At 40.9% G+C, this 22,142-nt stretch overlaps 1 protein-coding gene across 1 annotated transcript in view; it reads right to left on the bottom strand.

The window, feature by feature from the left end:
- The window catches only part of LOC142373957 (dual specificity mitogen-activated protein kinase kinase 6-like), a 40,113-nt gene extending 17,971 nt beyond the window's left edge, over positions 1-22,142 (bottom strand). The window contains exons 1-7 of the mRNA XM_075457439.1: positions 21,818-22,142; positions 9,012-9,075; positions 6,939-6,987; positions 5,431-5,544; positions 2,321-2,440; positions 307-423; positions 158-209 (exon numbers count right to left, since the gene is read on the bottom strand). Coding sequence (XP_075313554.1) covers positions 158-209; positions 307-423; positions 2,321-2,440; positions 5,431-5,544; positions 6,939-6,987; positions 9,012-9,075; positions 21,818-21,908 — 607 coding nt within the window. The 5' untranslated portion in view covers positions 21,909-22,142. The remainder of the gene's footprint in view (positions 1-157; positions 210-306; positions 424-2,320; positions 2,441-5,430; positions 5,545-6,938; positions 6,988-9,011; positions 9,076-21,817) is intronic.

Below are 22,142 nucleotides of genomic sequence, written 5' to 3' on the forward strand. Positions count from 1 at the left end.
CAATCCACCAGAGAAGGGTGCAAATCAAACAGCTCCGTTCACACTTTTATGGTCCTTCAATAAGAGCTGGAACCAGTTTAAAGGAAGGAAGGAAGAAGCAGCTGAGTGGATATGGACGCCGCCTCAGAGTTTAATGGCTTTGCACTCAGGCTCTTACCTCGGTGTATGACTTGCAGATTGCTGTGCAGATGCTCCAGAGCTTTGACTATCTGTGATAAAAACAAAACGCATTAATAAGACAATGAGATCCTAAAAGTGAGTCCTTATGTTTGGGTGAAGTGAGCCTGCGCAGGAAGGTGAGCCCACCGAGACGGCGATCTTCCCCAGGATGTCCTCCGGGATGCTCAGGCCCTTCTCGATCACCTGCTTGTAGAACTTGTCCAGCGAGGTGTCCATCAGCTCCATGCAGATCCAGACGTCGCCCTGGCAACAGAAGGGGAGATTTTGGAGAGATCAGGACAAAAAAAAAAACAAAGCAGCCCAGCACACTGGAAAAAAATGCCCCTCCAAAAATAAGTAAAAAAAACAACAAATAAAAGACGTTTTTGCTTGAAATAAGCAAATAAATCTGCCAATGGAACTAGTGAAAATCGGCTTGTCAAGATTTCTTGAAATAAGATGTGATATTTGGGACTTTTGAGAAAAAAGTGATCTTGAAATTAGCTTAAAAAGATGAAAAAAAAAGCTTGTTTCATATGATATGTGACTCAAAACAATTTGTTTTCAAGACTTTTTCATTTAACAAGATATTCCAGATGTATTGTCTTAAAACAAGTCCCTATATCTGGCTGACATGGTGCTTGTTAGGCAGTTGTGTCTTATATTAAGTGTAATGAGACACTCAATGAGACAAATATACTTGGTAAGATTCAGATTTTTTCCAGTGCAGATTCCAAACAGACAGGAAGCAGCAGGTTTCCGAGTCACCGGCAGGAAATCCTGAGCATCCCCTGGATGGTTCTGGCTCGTTCTGAACGTTAAACACGAGTACTTTGCCTCATATTTGGCGGCGCCGGCGGTAAAACCTTCAGAGCAGAAGCCGACAGCTTTCCTCTGACATTCAGCGCGTTTCCATGAAGAAACACGAGGAGAAAATGACCCGAAATCCCAAAAACTCCGAAGAGGAAACAGCACGGATCCAAAGGCCGCTGCGCCGGTTCTTTTGCAGGGACAGGCGCCCATTTTACCCAGGATGCATCTGGGGGTGACTTGTGTGGACTTGGGGCGGCCTAGTATCCCAGAATGCATTGCACCCCAGACAAAAAAAAGGTGTCGGAGAAGAAAACTGGACATTTGGAGTTTGTAGCTGAAGGATTTCACCTTAAAAGCTGTTGACTTTGCCTCGTTTGGCGTCTCACGTGCGTCTTTAAGGTTATTTTTTTTCATTCTGACGCACTGGGTTTAGAAACTGGACCAAAAAGTGCCCAAAAAGCATCAAATCTGATTTGGAAAAAGTTAAAACCACAAACATGTTCAACAAACTATTTTTATAACTTAGAATATAAATATACTAGGGCTGGGCGAGTTAACTCGATAATTATTTAACGCCGATAAATATTTTGTGGCGCATTTACGTAGGTTTTATTTTTTCAATTTTTATTTCATTTATTTTATTTTTTGGGGCTTTTGTGCCTTTAATGTAAAGTTCAGAGAGACAGGAAGCAGGGGGCAGAGAGAGGGGGAACAACACGCAGCACAGGGCCGTACGACGCAGGACTGGAACCGGGGCCAGCTGCAGCGAGGACTATAGCCTCTGTACATGGCCTGCTCAGCCCACTACGCCACGGACCCCCTGTTTTATTATTTATTTTATTATTGTAAAAGTCTGTTGCTCACAGGCTTTTATTTTGTAAAAGTCTGCTGCTGTGGAACAGGAAAAGAAAGTAATCGGTGGATCCACCAAACATGGAGAAGGGTACGGAACTTTTACTCGGCCATTTTCATGTTAAAGTTCAGGAAAAAGCGCGTTGGTCAGATAAAACGTGGCGTCCAGAAGCAGAAAGCTTGCGGCCTACGAACCGGCTCCCCGGAGCCTTTTAGTTCAGTTCAAAAACAGTTTTTCGTTCTCAGAAACAATAAAAATAGCCCGTTTGAATAAGAATGATCATTTATCCTTTAATAACTAGTATGAAATATGTTCATTTTACATCCTTTTCCAGTGATCTTTAAGAATTTTTGTGCCATTTCTTTTATTTCCTGTTTATTCTCTCGTTTTCTTTCAGCTTTGCTCTGAAATATTCCTTTAAATTCAAACATGTGATCATCGGCGTAAACTCCTCACACTTCTACAAAAGAGGCTGATGTTTCTTTGTGCCGTTACCTCTCTGAATAGAGCTCCGTAGAAGGTGACGGTGTAGAAACAGTCCACCGTCCTCATGGAGATGTCCAGGTCCATCAGCAGCCTCTTCTGCTCCCGAGTGTTCACGGTGGCCCGAATCCTCTGAGGAAGGAAAACGGGAAACATAAACGCTGTTCACAAAGTTATCATCACACTGGATCCTTCTCTTCGTCTGGAATTAAACACTTAAATCATCAGATAAACTCAAGTTCAGACGTCACACCGGAACTTTATTGGCCAACACACCTTAACAGACTCTGTGGTCGTAAACATCTGATCAGCTGATCAGGAGCCGGTTTGATCTTAAATACAGCTTTCAATAAATCTCTGATCTGCTTACGACCTGCTTACGATCTGTTTGCCAACAGATTCCGAACAGATTACGGCCTGTTTATGAACAGATTACGGCCTGTTTACGAACAGATTACAAACAGATTACGAACAGATTACGGCCTGTTTACGAACAGATTACAAACAGATTACGAACAGATTACGGCCTGTTTACGAACAGATTACGGCCTGTTTATGAACAGATTACGAACAGATTACGGCCTGTTTATGAACAGATTACGAACAGATTACGGCCTGTTTATGAACAGATTACGAACAGATTACCAACAGATTACGGCCTGTTTACGAACAGATTACGGCCTGTTTATGAACAGATTACCAACAGATTACCAACAGATTACCAACAGATTACGGCCTGTTTACGAACAGATTACGGCCTGTTTATGAACAGATTACGGCCTGTTTACGAACAGATTACGGCCTGTTTACGAACAGATTATGGCCTGTTTATGAACAGATTACGGCCTGTTTATGAACAGATTACGGCCTGTTTACGAACAGATTATGGCCTGTTTATGAACAGATTACGGCCTGTTTATGAACAGATTACGGCCTGTTTACGAACAGATTATGGCCTGTTTATGAACAGATTACGGCCTGTTTACGAACAGATTACGGCCTGTTTATGAACAGATTACGGCCTGTTTACGAACAGATTACGGCCTGTTTATGAACAGATTATGGCCTGTTTATGAACAGATTACGGCCTGTTTACGAACAGATTACGGCCTGTTTACGAACAGATTACAAACAGATTACGGCCTGTTTATGAACAGATTACAAACAGATTACGAACAGATTACGGCCTGTTTATGAACAGATTACGAACAGATTACGGCCTGTTTATGAACAGATTACGAACAGATTACGGCCTGTTTATGAACAGATTACGAACAGATTACCAACAGATTACGGCCTGTTTACGAACAGATTACGGCCTGTTTATGAACAGATTACGGCCTGTTTACGAACAGATTACGGCCTGTTTATGAACAGATTACGGCCTGTTTATGAACAGATTACGGCCTGTTTATGAACAGATTACGAACAGATTACCAACAGATTACGGCCTGTTTACGAACAGATTACGGCCTGTTTATGAACAGATTACGGCCTGTTTACGAACAGATTACGGCCTGTTTACGAACAGATTACGGCCTGTTTACGAACAGATTACGGCCTGTTTACGAACAGATTACGGCCTGTTTATGAACAGATTACGGCCTGTTTATGAACAGATTACGGCCTGTTTACGAACAGATTACGGCCTGTTTACGAACAGATTACGAACAGATTACGGCCTGTTTATGAACAGATTACAAACAGATTACGAACAGATTACGGCCTGTTTATGAACAGATTACGAACAGATTACGGCCTGTTTATGAACAGATTACGAACAGATTACCAACAGATTACGGCCTGTTTACGAACAGATTACGGCCTGTTTATGAACAGATTACGAACAGATTACGGCCTGTTTATGAACAGATTACGGCCTGTTTACGAACAGATTACGGCCTGTTTACGAACAGATTACGAACAGATTACGGCCTGTTTACGAACAGATTACGGCCTGTTTACGAACAGATTACGAACAGATTACAAACAGATTACGAACAGATCCCGACCTGCTTACGACCCATCGGCGCCAAATGCGACTACTTAGTTCCCCCCTTGAGTGAATAAGCAGGTTTGCATGTCGGATAGAAACAGAAACCAAGCCACGGATCAGAGGAGGCAGCTTGAGGTCCGATCGTCGGCAGAAACGTGCACAACCGTGCACAAGCGTGCACAAGCGGTGAGAACACCCGGATCTCCAGGCCTCGTGTTCACACTAAGGTCAAAGGTCAGGAGGCTTTTTCCACAGAGTTTGGTTTTTAGCGCCAAAAATCAGCACAAACGCAGAGAAAAATCTTCAGTTTTTTAAATATTATGAACACACAAAACATTTCAGATTGTTGGCGCGCGTTTCCTGAAACTTTCACCATCCTTCTGTTGGACGGACGCTTCGCTTTGACCTGCGTGTTTCCCTTTTACAACCGTCCCGTTTAGTTTCTGCATCTCTTCCCACATTTTGAGATAAATTACCGCCTTAAATTACCGCCTTAAAGGACTTTTAGAACCGTTGTTTCCACCGACGGCGCCATTTTCAGATCTCATTTAATTGCATATTTAGACCAGTGAAAGTATTTGTTTTTGAAATGCAAATTAAAAGCTGATTCCTCATTTCTCCTCAACTTCATGTAAAACAATTTTTTTTAATTTTAGTATCATTGTTGTTTTAAATTATATAGCTGTTGTATGTCTTAATGTATTCTTGTATTTTATTCTTTAAATTTTTTGTTTTTATTTTTCCGTACAGCACTTTGGTCAACTGAGGTCGTTGTAAAGTGCTTTATAAATAAAATTGGATTGGATTGGATTAAAAAGTTCAGCCGTTAAATTAAACTGTTTTGCACGGTTGGGATTCCATATTTCTGTCAGGAGTCGCTCTCAATGAAAACGTCATTAACTTATCAGCCAAAGTAGCAGTTAAATCACCAGAAAGTACAGAAATATAGTTGGAAAAGTAACAATATTTCAACCAGGATCAATGTGGAAACTACATTTAAAGGTGAAATGACAAAGTTTAAATACTGGAACCGAACATAAAGCAGCTTTATATGCAGCGAGGACAGTTAGATTGAGTAAAACCGAGCGTCTGAGCTCTGTTTGAGGCGCCAGGCGCTCCTACCCACCTTCACGGCCATGATCTGGTCGCTGGGCACGTGCCTCATCTTGTCCACCACGCCGTACGCTCCTCGCCCGAGCTCGCAGATCTGCTCCAAGTCGTCTGCCGTCACCTCGCACTTCTGCTCCGGACACAACGTCAGAGAACTTAAACACCGAGATGAAAAAGCTTTTTCTGACATCATTCAACCTACAGAGAACCATCAACCTCTGCCAGTGGAACATTTATAGTGTTAAAGTTTAAACCAGGGCTGGGCAACGATTAACATGTTTAATCTAATTAATCACATGATTTCCCTGATTAATCGCGATTAATCTCATTTGTACGCAGAATCCAAAAATGAATCCAAAAGTAGCGTATAGCTTTTAGCATTTAGCTTTATTTTAAATGTGCTGCCATATGAATGAAAGTGCCATAACATTTGTTGTGCAAACACACTTTTAACATCAGCATCTTTCTGTAGTTTTTATGTAGAAGCCTCGCTCCACTGTCTGTTTCCTTGAATGACTTGCTGCTATCAGTTGTGTGTTTTGCCTTTAAGTGATATTTTAGACTGGAACTACTACGCTGAGAAGACAATTCAACTTGGCAGAGTTTACAGATGACTTTGGTTCTGTCGACTCCGCCGTCTGGAAGAACTTTAACATGAAAATGGCCGAGTAAAAGTTCCGTACCCTTCTCCATGTTTGGTGGATCCAAAGATTACTTTCTTTTCCTGTTCCACAGCAGACAGCAGCAGACTTTTACAAAATAAAAGCCTGTGAGCAACAGACTTTTACAGAATAAAAGCCTGTGAGCAGCAGACTTTTACAAAATAAAAGCCTGTGAGCAACAGACTTTTACAAAATAAAAGCCTGTGAGCAACAGACTTTTACAGAATAAAAGCCTGTGAGCAGCAGACTTTTACAAAATAAAAGCCTGTGAGCTACAGACTTTTACAGAATAAAAGCCTGTGAGCAACAGACTTTTACAGAATAAAAGCCTGTGAGCAACAGGCTTTTACAAAATAAAAGCCTGTGAGCAGCAGACTTTTACAAAATAAAAGCCTGTGAGCAGCAGACTTTTACAAAATAAAAGCCTGTGAGCAACAGACTTTTACAAAATAAAAGCCTGTGAGCGACAGACTTTTACAAAATAAAAGCCTGTGAGCAACAGACTTACAAAATAAAAGCCTGTGAGCAACAGACTTTTACAAAATAAAAGCCTGTGAGCAACAGACTTACAAAATAAAAGCCTGTGAGCAACAGACTTTTACAAAATAAAAGCCTGTGAGCAACAGACTTTTACAAAATAAAAGCCTGTTAGCAACAGACTTTTACAATAATAAAATAAATAATAAAACCTGCGTTAATGCGCGATAAAATATTTATCGGCGTTAAATAATTGACAAATTAACGCAATAATAACGAGTTAACTCGCCCAGCCCTAGTTTAAAACAAATGTTTTTACTGCCTTTACAGCTTTAACTCGGTCACACAAACACAACGAGAAGGAGAAGAGATGAGCATAAATTACCTTTTCTCCGATCGTTACACAAGCCTTTGAATCCAAATCTCTGGGGGGTCTGAAACAACAAAGACGTTTAATGAGATATAAACTGGTTCTTCTTTGAGCACAAAACAGGAAAATAAAGATTAACTAAATGAAAACATGTCTGGATTTATGTGGGTCATTTATTTAGACCTTTAAATGCTTCAGCAGGTTTTTAACTCATTTAAAATCAGAGGATTTGGAGTCCTGCACAAGATGATAAATGTATAAATTAATACGAATATAAACGAGAAGATGGAGAGAAGCTCAACGTTAAACTAAGTGAAACCAGAGGAAAACGGCCTTATAACCCTTCCCAGGTTGATGGGCAGCAGCAGTGGTGAGTAGTAACATTATACTTCTAGGAGTAGTTTTAAATCTCTATACTTTTTCCTTTTCCTTGAGTAGATGTGTGCAGCAGAAACTGTCCTCTTACTCCGCTACATTAGGCTACAATGAGCTGGTTACTTTTCTTCTTACCTCTTTGGTATTCTACGCCTCATTATTTTTATCCCCCCGCGTACGCCTCATTTTAATGTTTTATTCTGACAGAGAGAGAGACTTCCACCAAAGGCTCTACCACCTGACTGTGTTCCACCAATCAGACGCAGCCGTGCAGTCTGGTCACGTGACCGTACTCGATCTCAGCGGCGGGACGGGTTAGCTTTAGCATTAGCAGTCGTAGCAAACAAAGAAAGAAACAGATGAAAAATGTCAGAACCAACGGTGGGAAATGAAGACGCAGACGAGGCCTCATACTGAAAGCATGTTTACCTTACAAAGAGTGAGAAACAGCAGCTACATTATGTGTCTTCTGTGGCAACCAAAACAAACGCACATTTCAGCAGAAACTCAACATCTAACTTGAGGAAACATGTAGCGCTAAGTTTCCTAAACTCGTTTTTTCCCCCATGGATAGGTGAATGTTTGTTTTTTAGGTTACATATGGGTTCCATATGTTTTAAACATTTCCTAAGGCTCTTTTATTTTTTATTGAAGTTCTTGAATTTACCTGGATTATTTTAATTTAAGCTATTTTGTAATTAATTAATTCATTTTAATTAATTTTATCAATTGGATGAACTCTAATTTGCCTAAAGATGATTATTTAGTATTTTTGTCTGTCTGATTGAATGCTTGTGTTAACAAATAAATCAGACGTTACTCAACAGTTACTCAGTACTTGAGTAGTTTTTTCACCTTTTTTTACTCTTTCTCAAGTAATTATTTGGATGAATACTTTTTACTTTTACTTGAGTCGTATTATTCTAAAGTAACAGTACTTTTACTTGAGTACAGTTTTTGGCTGCTCTGCCCACCTCTGGTGACTGATGATCAGTTAATCAGACCATTGATCCGCTGCTACTTGTGGAAGGGTTCACTTAGTTATCTGTGTTTTGTCTCAGTTTTTGCTCAATAACTAATGTTCAGTGTAATATGTTAATCTGAGGTTGGATTTACCGAGTTTTCCGACCTCATAATGACTTTCTTTTTCACCATATGTGTGTACACTGTGCTAATAAAAGGCCACGAGTTACTGAATAAACTAAATTGTATTACAATACAATTTTACATTTATTACTTATTACTATTATTATCATTACTTATTATTTATTTATTACATTTATTACTTTATTATATTATTATTATTATTATTATATATTTTATATATATTATTATTATTATAATATATTTTTTGTTCTTATGGCACCAAACAGAGAACAAATTCCTTGTGATGTAAAAATTATTTGGCAATAAAACCTTTTCTGATTCTGATTAAACATGATTAAATATAGCTGATAATGCTGAATTGGTTAAATCAAATTGAAACTAAATATAAAATACATGAAGAAGCTGCAGCTGCAGCTTTTTTCAGTGGAAATGATTCATCTGAACAAAAACATTCGAATCTTTTCCCAGAAGCGAAGCTTCACATTAACGAGGAAGAAGCCGCCCCGCTGAGGTTTTCACCGCCTTCGGGAGCCGCTTCCTCCTCCCGTTTACCGCCGTTTGGTTGGTTTTTTAAAGAGATGGGGTCGGATGTGAGTAAAGACTTACACTGCGGCGGGCGCAGGCTGCTCAAACACCTCCTTGGAGAGCTTCAGCACCGGCTTCTTCTTCACTGGAAACAAAAGAGGAAAAAAAGGCTTTCAGAGGAAATAAAATCCCTGCTGCACTGCAAAGGACAAACAGACAAGAAGAAAGTGGGTAAAGTGCAGAAATAATAAGTCCTGGAGCCAACTAGGTTGTTTAATGGCATTTCCACTTTTAAATCTATGTTTTTTAACAGATTGACTCTTTTTAAATTAGGATTTCTGCAGCAACAAGGTGATTCCCAAAGAGCTGGTAGCTGAAAACTTGGCATATCTCAGCATGGTGTGCAGTGTGTCCTTAGAACATTTGAGGAAACTGGACAAGTGGAGGACAGAAGAAGAAGTGTCAGGCCTAAAGAACTATCTCCAGCAGATGAACAGGAGGAAATCTGACCCAAAGCCACCGAATAAAACAGAAAAAACACAAAATAAAACAGAAAAAAAAACACAAAATAAAACAGAAAAAAAAACACAAAATAAAATCGAAAACAAAAAAACAAAAATAAAACACAGAAAAAAAACACAATAAACAAAAATAAAACAAAATAAAACAAAAAAAACACAAAATAAAACAGAAAAACACAAAATAAAATCGAAAAAAAACAAAAAAAAACAAAAATAAAAACACAGAAAAAAAACAGAATAAACAAAAAAAACCAAAATAAAACAAAAAAAAAAACAAAAAACACAAAAAATGGAAAAAACACAAGATAAAACAGAAAAAAACACAAAATAAAAGTCCTGATCAATTACATAGGACAAAAGAAGAAGTGTCAGGCCTAAAGAACTATCTCCAGCAGATGGACAGGATCTGAAAGTGATGTCCTTAAGAAAGAGGAAAACATCCAGCAAAGACCTGACACAGGAGCTGAGAGATGCATCTGGACCTTCAGCTGATCCATCTGCTGTTGGCCCAAGCCTGATCAGAAATGGGCTCCATGGAAGGGTGGCTGTCAAGAAGCCTCATCAGAAATGGGCTCCATGGAAGGGTGGCTGTCAAGAAGCCTGATCAGAAATGGGCTCCATGGAAGGGTGGCTGTCAGGAAGCCTGATCAGAAATGGGCTCCATGGAAGGGTGGCTGTCAGGAAGCCGTTCTTAAGGAAGGGAAACAGGGAGAAAAGGCTGAGCTGTGCCAAAGGACACAAGAAGTGGGCTGAAAATCAGTGGCAGCAGGTCTGATGGAGGGATGAATCCTCCCCAGAGCCCGGAGCTCAGCATTACTGAAGCAGTGTGGGATCATGTTGGCAGAGAACGGAACAAAAGGCAGCCCACATCCAAAGAAGAGCTTTGGGATGTCCTTCAAGAAGCCTGGAGAACTATTCCTGAAGACTCCTTAAAGAGAGGACAGAAAGCTGTCTGAGAGGGTTCAGGCTGTGCTGGAGGAGAAAGCAGCTCAGAGCAGATATTCACTTTAAACTGGATTTATATTCATGTTTAACCACCTTTCAATAAATTACTGAAACTGTTTCCTTTGCAACATATAAAGAAATGGACTCTCTAACTCTCTCTGATTTTAAGTCATTCAAGAAGTTTTTGATGCTCCAGATGAAGAAATTACCAGCAAGGTTTTTAATTTGAAACATTGACAGGGTTGGTGTAATTACTCCAACCGCCTGAAGAGGGCGACAAAGGTTCAACATAAAGATGAAGATTCATTTTTTTTTATTGATTATGCATCAATCCTTCAATACTTTAAACCAACCAGTTTGGATTTTGAGTTTTTTTTTTTTTTTTTAAACACAAATAACCAATAATGCATATAAAAGTTTTTAACAGTTTTAAGTTAAATTTAGCTGTTATAGAAAAAAACAAAAAACTGCGTTAATGTGCAATAAAATATTAAATAACATTAAATAATCAACAAATGCAAATCAAATGTTGCCAGAGCTCACAGGGACTTATCACAGCTGCTCATTCAGTAGTTACTGGGTCACAAGCTGAAGTATTTTGGTTTTAAATGATAAATCAAATATATCTGTTGTATACTTTAGTGCAATTGTCAGTCATGCTGGTAAATCTGCAGGTAACAACCGGCTGCACATATCCAGGAACAATCAGATGTTTCCAAATCCATCCAAATTAGAGGAAGTGTTGTGGTTGTTCTCAGAGGTCAAGTAAAAAAAAAAAAGGGATTATATCAAACATCTATAAAGCACTACAACACGAATGCAATGATAACAACTTGGATATCAAAGAAAAATGGGAACTGGAAGCGAATATCGTAATATCAGAAGAAGAGTGGGAGGAAACATTTAAAGAGGGACACAAACTGCCAGAGGAGATTAAACTTTCACCAAAGGGAGACATTTTTAAATCCAGGTTAAAGACATTTCTGTTCTCATGTGTCTATGCATGAAATATCTTTGAACTTATCTGGACTGTTGCTGGTTTTTAAATTCATTTAAATGATTGGATTTGTTTCTCTTTATAGTCTTTTATGTATTTTTAATGCTTCTTCCACTCCCTGCTGCCATGCTTTTATTTCATGTGAAGCACTTTGAATGGTGCTCGGTCTGAGTCCAGCAGGTAAGGTGCAGCAGCCTGTTTTTCTCTGCGTGTCACGCTCAACAGCTGATGTCACAACATGCTATTTAAAGTCAGACCGAAGGTGTGTCTCCTTAGAAGTCGTGGATCGGCGCCAGAGGAATAACTGGAATTTCTCACATTGTTCTCCCGGGACAGCGTCCAGGCTCCGGAGGCCGTGGATGAACCTGTCCTTCAGAGAGCAGAACCACCCAGAAACGCACCCCGGAGCGTTTTCCGCTCGGTTCTGGAAGCTATGTGGTCCTCCAACGGTGGCCTCTTGCTGTCTGCCTTCTGCTCTCCACTTTGCAAAGCAGCTTTGTTGCACTAAAATGTCACTTTGAGCCCCTCCTACACGCATTTACACAGACAACAATAGCAGCTGGAAACGGGCCCTCACACTGGAAAGCAGGCAGAGAAACACCACCTGCAACACGCCCGAACAAAGTGCCGTTTCAGGGTTTTTAATGCTTTTTAATGCGCGTCAAAACATGTTGGGCGGCTCTGAGCGGCCACGGCTGGTTTGGGAAATGTAAATAAATTCAAATTAAATCAGAATCCTGCAGAGAAACGTTTATCCTGCTGCTTCAGCCCCACATACTTGCAGGTTTATGTGGTTATATGATGCAATATCCTGGTAGATTGGCAAAAAAAATCTACTTTTTCTAAATTCACTCAAAAAGTCACTTAAAGCGAGAACATTATTCCAAATGTCAATCTGAACTAGCTTAAGTTAGCCACTATGCTAGCATAAACAAGAAAGCATTAGCCACCATTTTAGACTAAACATGTAACGTTAACAGTTGCATGGTCCTAAATTCGGTATTTTTTCAACTGCTAAGCTTGAAAAGATAACGTTAAATGCTAGATTTGTCTTATCAAGATCACGTTTGCCTCCAACGACAACCTGAGGAAAATGAAATTCACTCAAAAAGTCACTTAAAGCGAGAACATTATTCCAAATGTCAATCTAAACTAGCTTAAGTTAGCCGCTAAATTAGCATAAACAAAAAGCATTAGCCACCATTTTAGACTAAATATGTAACATTAGCAGCTGCATGATCCTAAATTCTGTATTTTTTCCACTGCTAAGCTTGAAAAGATAATGTTAAATGCTAGATTTGCCTCCAATGACAGCCTGAGGAAAATGAAATTCACTCAAAAAGTCACTTAAAGCGAGAACATTATTCCAAATGTCAATCTAAACTAGCTTAAGTTAGCCACTATGCTAGCCAAAATACGATTTCACCAGCCACTATGTCAACCTGAATATATGTTAACCACTACATTATAAGCAGTTACTCTTACTTAAATCAAGTTTGAATGAATATGAAACATAATGAAACAAAGCATTTAGATGTATTTTGTATACATGCATATGCTCCCACTGTAGCGTTAGCATCTAATGTCATTTATGGGACTCAAGGACACCGAATCTATAGATCACAGAAGTCACGTCTTCATAGAGAGAAACGAGTGAAAAACGGAGGTGGAGCTCTCAGATTTGGTGCCATAAAAGAAAGATTAAAAAGCCAAATAACTAGCTGCAGATTCAAAGAGGCTCAATAAAGACACAGAAATGATAAATATTGATATTAACACAATAAAATCTTGCACCAGCTGAGTAGGATATTTCACAGTTAAAGGGACAGTTCGCCTCTTTTGACATGAAGCTGTAAGACATCCCATACTAGCAACATTATTTATGAACATTTCCTTAGGTTTATGTGGTTATATGACGCAATATCCTGGTAGAGTTTTCTGCGTACGTCTGAAACCAGATAAAATGCACACACACACACACACACACACACACTTAGTTTACTCACTTCCTGCTGGCAGCTTCACACAGAGTGTAAAACAAACATGGAAAGCTGAAAGGCCACAGACCGTTTACCATCAATGAGCTGCTACTGTTTGGTTATGATGAAATCTACAATAAACAAACTTGATTTGTGCTGCGTCCCTCTTCTGCGGCGTTAAAAGGAAATCAGATATTACATAAATAAATAAATAAAAAACACAATAATATCTCACCATCCTGCAGTCGGAAGCTTAAAAAGACAGTTTGGGCAACAAATTAAATCAATTCTTGATCGAATTTAGATAAAGTTCACTCATTTTTTTTCTTAAAAGGAGGTTAATATTATTGCCGTGCAAGAAGCCGGAGCAGATGGAGGTATAAGAAGTTTATTCTGCTCCAGAGAGAGTAAAACTGAGAATTAAATCTAAATGTGAGAGTTCAGGGCCTGAAAGGTCAGCATTTGGATAAAAACAGACGAAATCTGCAGCAGAAGTACTGACGAGTTCCACGTTAAGAGAGAGGAAGGCCCAACGCTTTCACAGGCATTAACACAGACCTGGAAGTTTATCAGATGATTGACCTTAAACAAAAGGCTCAGTGTGTGATCACAATGAGGCGACAGCATCCTTTCTGCTTCCCTGTGAGTGCATACAGTGAGCGACTGAGAAATGCTGCAGCCTCACAGCTGGGCCGCGATCACGAGACAAGAGCCGGCATGTTCCTCAGACTCATTCTGCAAAGCCGGGCTCGCATGTCCACATGCACGACGTATTTCCACAAAGACACGAGGCCTAAAAGCAATGCAGCTAAAAGCAATGCAGCTAAAAGCAATGCAGCTAAAAGCAATGCAGCTAAAAGCAATGCAGCTAAAAGCAATGCAGCTAAAAGCAATGCAGCCATTGCACAGCTGCACTCATCTTAAAAACTGCAAACGTCTGACAAGAAATACAAGACAGCAGCGAGCAGAGGTGTGGAAAAGAAACCGAGAAGAGGATTATGTAATCTCTGTGGCTGGATGGAATAAGCAAGAGCTCTTGCTTTGTAGCACGATATGAGGCAACGAAGGATTCTACAGTTACAGACAGGATGTAACAATAACAGACATCTGGCATCGCCTTAAATCCATCATGACAGACATCATCTAAAAAGAGTGCCGTGCAGATAAAGTGGTAACATTGTATTTTAAAACATTTACATTCTACGGTCTGCAAGCCTGAACAAAACATGATTAGCCATGTGTCTGAATGAAGAGGAATGACGTGAGCAACCATTTTGGCCTAAACATTGACTTCTGTCTGCCCAGAGTTAGCCGCTAAATTAGCATAAACAAGAAAGCATTAGCCATCGTTTTGGCCTAAACATTGACTTCTGTCTGCCCAAAGTTAGCCGCTAGATTAGCATAAACAAGAAAGCATTAGCCACCATTTTAGACTACACATGTGACATTAGCAGTTGCATGATAAGCTTGACAAGATAACGTTAAATGCTAGATTTGTCTTATCAAGATCACGTTTGCCTCCAATGACAGCCTGAAGAAAATGAAATTCACTCAAAAAGTCACTTAAAGCGAGAACATTATTCCAAATGTAAATCTAAACTAGCTTAAGTTAGCCACTATGCTAGCCAAAATACGATTTCACCAACCACTATGTCAACCTGAATATATGTTAACCACTACATTATAAGCAGTTACTCTTACTTAAATCAAGTTTGAATGAATATGAAACATAATGAAACAAAGCATTTAGATGTATTTTGTATACATGTATATGCTCCCACTGTAGCATTAGCATCTAAAGTCATATCTCAGTCCATTTTTACTCTGCATAATCATCTTCAATTGATGTCAAAGAAAAACAGACAGCTAAGATATATCAGCAGCAATGACATACAAGAAACTACGTTGAATTTAGCACCTGCTAAATTCACCAAAACAAGGTAATGCTAGCTGCACCTTTAGCCAAAACGCCATCACAACAACAATTTCTCTACTATAAGCACTGCTTAATACTTAAAAAAAACTAATTATTGTTGTCGTCTGACCACATGTTAGAGACCAACAAAAATGATACTAAATTGAAGCTCTCAACAATCAGGCTAACACACCCAGATAATGTGATTGCAGGTTCAGTCTCTGCTGCATGTAAACACCCGGCTACACTCAAACTGGCCTAGTTGCCTTGTACATGCGCCAAAGTTGCATCTTTTTGCATCTTTTTATAAAAACAGTAAAGCGCAAATGTAAAAACACAACATAAGTTGCTAATGCAGCTAAGGTTAGCAGCTAAAGTTAGCTGCTAAAGTTAGCTGCTAACGTTAGACATTACATTACGGTCATTTTGCAGACGCTTTTATCCAAAGCGACTTACAATAAGTGTGTTCAACATCGGTAGGCAAAAGAACTTCGGCAGCGTTAGCAGCTAAAGTTAGCAGCTATATTCGCAAAAAAAAAAATTTATTTAAAAACATTCCCCTTGAAATGTAATCATTCATGCTAAGTGTGTAACGTAGCGGAGACAAAATATAACGCCGTGTGCAGCAGATTCTTTCAGATTATTAGCAGTTAAATTCTTAACCAAGTGTTTTATTTAATCTAAAAATATCTCAGTTCAGCCTTCCTTCAGATTACGTTGCACGACTCTAACGTACAATCCTTTCCTTGTTTCCTGCTAAGCTCGGTATCAAACTTGTAAATTTGCGGTTGGCTGTGTGGGATAATTAAACGCAGCAGTACATATCATTGCAAGTGATTTCCAGCACATGAGCTGAAATATGCGGCGAAATGCCAGAGCGAGGCCACAGGAGACGTCTGCGCGGGGACACATCTCGTTACCCAGCGAAACCAGAGAGAACAAGGATGGTGATTAATTGGCTTTCTGTAATGAGTGCAGCTTTCTTTTTCCTGGAGAATCAGTCAGCGAGGGGGGGGGGGGGGGCAGCTGAGGGAGACGAGGCTTCCAGTTTCTGCCACGCCCGACCTGAGCATGCAATCAGCCCCGTCACGCGTGCACGTCAGCCTGTTAGTTCAGTCGGAGATGGAAAATAATGCTGACGGGGAAGTTTGCAGAGCAGGAAGCTTCTGAGTCCAATGTCCGGCTGGCAGGATAATGAGTCCAGATGACCGGGGGGGGGGGGGGCACGGTGCCAGCTGTAACCCACACATGCACTCCGGCTGGAATTCAAACAATCCCAAGAGTTCCTCAATGGAATTCCAAAGAGCCGGAGGAGGAAGGATCAATCACAGAAGGAGCAAAACCGCAAAGAGGGGAGGGTGGGATTGGAAAATAACTTTGCCCCCCTCCGACCGCCCTGGCAGCTCGCAGGATACCCCACACTTCCAAAGATGGCGGCTCCCTTAGCTTACAGCTGTTAAACGCTCCTTTAGGAACCGCGCCGTCATCAGATCGTTAACGACGCCGTCACCTGAGACAACGGCTGTGTTCGAAACCGCCTACTACATACTACATACTGCATACTACATACTGCATACTGCATACTACATACTGCATACTGCATACTGCACACTACATACTACATACTGCATACTACATACATGCTGCATACTACATACTGCATACTACATACATGCTGCATACTACATACTGCATACTGCATACTACATACTGCATACTACATACTGCATACTACATACTGCATACTGCACACTACATACTACATACATGCTGCATACTACATACTGCATACTGCATACTACATACTGCATACTACATACTGCATACTACATACTGCATACTACATACTGCATACTGCACACTACATACTACATACATGCTGCATACTACATACTGCATACTGCATACTACATACTACACACTGCATACTACATGCTACATACTGCATACTACATACTGCATACTACATACTGCATCTACATACTTCCATACTACATACTGCATACTCATCGATCACAGTATGCAAAGCGTTTACCCACAATGCATTTTGCTCCTGCCCGAGCCGAAATCAGCCGGCTTGAAGCTGATTTCCCTTAAGCTCTAAACTCTGTAAACTTTAGCAACATTTGAAACATTTTCAGGAGAGAAAGTAGTCGTTTAGATCCCCAACGTGTTGAAAACCTGACAAAATACCGGCTGTTTACAATTTTGTTCCCACGAATTCGGCGCTACTAAAGCTAGCCGCAGTGAGCTAACGCACTTCCTGTTATTTTCACAAAATAAAATACCCGTTGCCTTTTATCATAGGGAAAGCCATTACCATACAATTGGTGCTTTTGTTTTGAAAACAGGAAGTGAACCTACCCTCGTTGTAGCTAGCTTGAAACTGCCGTTTTGACAGGAAATGACGATCGGCGACATCACGTTATGTTGCATCTTGGGTAGTTTGAGTATGAGTAGTAACCTCATGATGCATACCCAACATTTAGGAGAATCTAGTATGCATCCGGGAACTTCTGCTTACTCAAACTCGCTTACTAACTCAGAAAGTTAGTAGGAGTAGTAGGAGTAGTATGCAGATTCGAACATGGTCTTCTTGCCCCATCTTACCTCTCTGAGCTGCTATCACTGCCTGCTGTGCAGACCGAGCAGCAAACAGCGTAACAGGCGCGGCTGTCGGCAGGCGGCAGCAGGCAGTGATACGAAGGGAGAGAAAATAGGGCCAAGAGATTGTGAGGTCTGACTTTTTCCTGGAGAACCATTTTATGATGCAAATGTATTACTCTGCTGAACGCATATTGTTCTGAGAAGCAAAACGCTTTATTTTTTAAACCCCAGCCAACTAGCCGGACTACCTTCATCAACACCAAAACGAGGCTGGAACTCTGCTCACAGGACGCAGCAGGGGGTAAGAAGATGTTCAGAAATGATGTTGCTGATATGGGATGTTACACAGCTTCATGTCAGAAGAGGAGAACTGTCCCTTTAATGTTTAAGCAGTCAGGTTACTGGTCCCCATCAAAGCCGACACCTGAAAAACACTGAGTCACCAAAATGAAGCTTCCCATTGTAATGCAGAGAAGTGAGAGTGCGTCTGTGCACGTACGTGACCGCTGTTACACGACATGATGCCAAACCTGTTCCTCTGATAAATACTCAGGATTTCCTGCTGGTAACTTCATCTTAAACAACTAAAAGAAACTTTTTAGTCATTTTAAATCTTTATAATATTCACTCGGGTAATTTCAGAGGATTTTCTGGAGAAGAAACCAGACACAAGTTGCCCTCCTCTAAACTGGAGAAAATCATCTTTCTCTCGAATCCAAACAGCCATCCGTCCCTTTGAGGAGGATTTAAAAAGCTGCCGGTGTTTCAGAGCTGCACAGACGCAGCATCTGCAGCAGCATCTTCACAGGTTTCAGACGGTCCTAAATTTAGCTGCACGCACAGAGGAAGCTGCACGTCTGAATCAAAAAGCTGAGAGCTAAGCAGGCAGAAACGGCGAGGAAAAAACGTTAAAGTCTGCAGTCAATCGGCCCATTTGCATCCATTATCTTACACTGTTGAATAAGGTGCAACACCCCGCCTCCTCATATCCTCACCCCGATTCTCATCCCTGCAGAAAAAACCTGCCGCCATCTCCAACATGAGACCAGCATTCATTTTATTTTACTTTGAGCAAAAGTACAAACTCTAAACTGTTTTACTTCAAATCAAAGCCAGAACAAGGAGGAACAATAAGCTGCCTGGCTGCGTTTGTGCTGTGAACATCTACATTAGTGCAGAAATAAAGAAGCCACAACAGGCCTGGAAGCAGAGCTAAAAAAAGGTGAAAACAGGTGAAAACAGCTGATAAAAGGGTGAAAAACAGCTGAAAACAGGTGAAAACAGCTGATAAAAGGGTGAAAAACAACTGAAAAACAGGTGAAAACAGCTGATAAACAGGTGAAAACAGCTGAAAAACAGCTGAAAACAGCTGATAAAAGGGTGAAAAACAACTGAAAAACAGGTGAAAACAGCTGATAAACAGGTGAAAACAGGTGAAAACAGCTGAAAAACAGCTGAAAACAGCTGATAAAAGGGTGAAAAACAGGTGAAAACAGGTGAAAAACAGGTGAAAACAGCTGAAAACAGCTGATAAACAGGTGAAAACAGCTGAAAACAGCTGATAAAAGGGTGAAAAACAGCTGAAAACAGGTGAAAACAGCTGATAAAAGGGTGAAAAACAACTGAAAAACAGGTGAAAACAGCTGATAAAAGGGTGAAAAACAACTGAAAAACAGGTGAAAACAGCTGATAAACAGGTGAAAACAGCTGAAAAACAGCTGATAAAAGGGTGAAAAACAGCTGATAAACAGGTGAAAACAGCTGATAAACAACTGAAAACAGCTGATAAAAGGGTGAAAAACAGCTGATAAACAGGTGAAAACAGCTGAAAACAGCTGATAAAAGGGTGAAAAACAGGTGAAAACAACTGAAATGTGCTGCATGTTGTTCCCCCTCTCTCTGCCCCCTGCTTCCTGTCTCTCTCCAACTGTCCTATCCATTAAAGACATAAAAAAGCCCCCCCCCCCCAAAAAAAGAAGAATAGTAAAATACGGGACTTTCCCGACCAAAACAGGAGACTTGACGCCCATGGAGTACGGCTGGGTTGGTGGTGGTGGTATTCTGGCTGGGGGCCCAGGGCCCCTGTACAGCTGTATGCTCAGCACCGCCCCTGCATCCGGGGCTCTACTTTCTGCTACCTTTCCCCCCCCCCCCCCCGTGCAGCCAGAGCGCGCACGCTTTCTGCGGGCTGTGCAATCAGCCAGCCTCCCTTTGGACTTCTGGGAAAACACGCCTGAGCCCCCCCGGAGCTGCGGGGGTCAAACAGTGACGCGCGCCCGGGGGTTCGACACATCTCCAGTTTCCTGGACAGAAACAGCTGACGTGCAGCGTTTTAAAAGCCCCCAAAGAGCGTCTCGTGCTCACAAACTGAATCTATTATTAGGTTTTTCATTCTGAGACGAACGCGCAAACTTCCACACTGACAGCTGCAGGCTGGCACGGCACGTGCACACAGCCGCCACGTGCACACACCCGCCCGCCCTTCCTGCACCAACGCACGCACGCGAAATGCACCCCGAGAAATGAGGCCGAGCGGCGTGCACGGGGCAGAGTTCCTGATAAAGAGTCGCCCCCGTGCTCCACATCAGGGGCGGTCTTAGGATCTGGTCTTTAGGGGGCCCCAGCCCCCCCAGTGCTCACAGAGGCACATTATTTCTCACTAGTACATTTACAGGGTGTATACAGGTATAAACAAGTTAAATTTAAGACTTTTTAAGACCTTTTAATACCACTTCTAAATGAAATTTAAGACGTATGATGGAAATACCAAGTAAACACGCTGACAGTAAAACGGTAAAATGGCGGCTGAGTTTAAGAACATCGGCTAAATGTGCGTCATGCGAAAAGATCAAAAATGTCCTCACGGTCCTAAATTAAATTTATTACAATATTTGCAGAACATTTAAGTCCCATGAACAAATGCTTATAAAAATCAAGTAAATATATTTAAAAAAAATAAATAAATACTGTTCCTTTAGAGCAAAAAGAAAAATACACAAAAATTTAAGACCCATGCAATCTGAATTTAAGACAATTTAATACTTTTTAAGGTCTTATTTTCAGGAAAATTGATTTACGACTTTTTAAGGACCCGCGGCCACCCTGATTTATAAATTTTGGAGCCGTATTAGTTTTGCTTTGAGTCGTGTTTTCCCCTACAACATTCAATTCTGACCTCTGTGGCTTTACAGGGATAACAGAGAGCCTGAGACAGATCCTGAAGATAACTCAGCATTTATTTTGGGAGTAAAAGAGTTAAAACAAAAACAAATGCTAGAAAATAAATAAAATGGCCACTAAAATAATGCATCCTTGAGCAAAATAAAATAAAATAAAAAACACACTTTGTAAAAACCCAAGGCTAATAATATCAAGAATGCCTTTTAAAAATAAATAAGTAAAACACAAAAAATAAATAAATTAAATAAATAAGTAAAACACAAAAAATAAATTAATTAAATAAATAAGTAAAACACAAAAAAATAAATTAATTAAATAAATAAGTAAAACACAAATTTGTTTTTTTTTTTAAATAAATAAAATACAAAAAATAAATAAATAAAACAAATAAATAAGGTCTCTTTCTCGTTTTGAAGCAGGGTTGCCAGACACACAGGGTTGCCAGATTGGCCAGTCGCACCAAAGTATTGCGCAGGGGCAGAGCAAGTTTTTTGCATAATATAATATTTTAAAAATGTGCCGAGCCGTCTCACGGTGGGGCCTTGGCACCACTAAAGACACCCCTAGCCTCGCCCCTGCCAGGAACTGTGCAAAGAGGAAGATCTGAAACAGGAAATGCAACTGGACCCTCCTAACTCCAACATGCACGGGCCCAGCTGGCCGTGCAGCGGTGCACGCTGCAGCGCGTGCAGCAGTGATTGCACGGCTCTGCACGGGTGTGCACGGCTGCGCACGGTTCTTACCTCCCTTGGCCTGAGACGTTTCCCCTCTGCCCGGGTGAGGGGGAGGGGAGGCCCCGCAGACTCTGCCTCCCTTCTCGCTCCCTCCCTCCATCGCGCTGCAGCTTCGGCGGCTCGCTTTGCAACAAAAAGATGCAAAAAACGAGCCTCGATCTTCATGCACTTTGGAGCCTCTCCGCGTCCGAGGCGTGCGCGTACGTGCACGGGCCGCTGGCGGAAATGCACGGCCCCCGCAGGCGTCGGGAAAACGGGGTAAATCTTGCAAAGAACCCTCCGCGGCGCTTACATGATGGGCCGAGGCTGGCGGCTGAGAGCTCCTAACTTGGAT

The sequence above is a fragment of the Odontesthes bonariensis genome, chromosome 23, assembly GCF_027942865.1.
Source record: "Odontesthes bonariensis isolate fOdoBon6 chromosome 23, fOdoBon6.hap1, whole genome shotgun sequence".
Lineage (NCBI taxonomy): Eukaryota > Metazoa > Chordata > Actinopteri > Atheriniformes > Atherinopsidae > Odontesthes > Odontesthes bonariensis.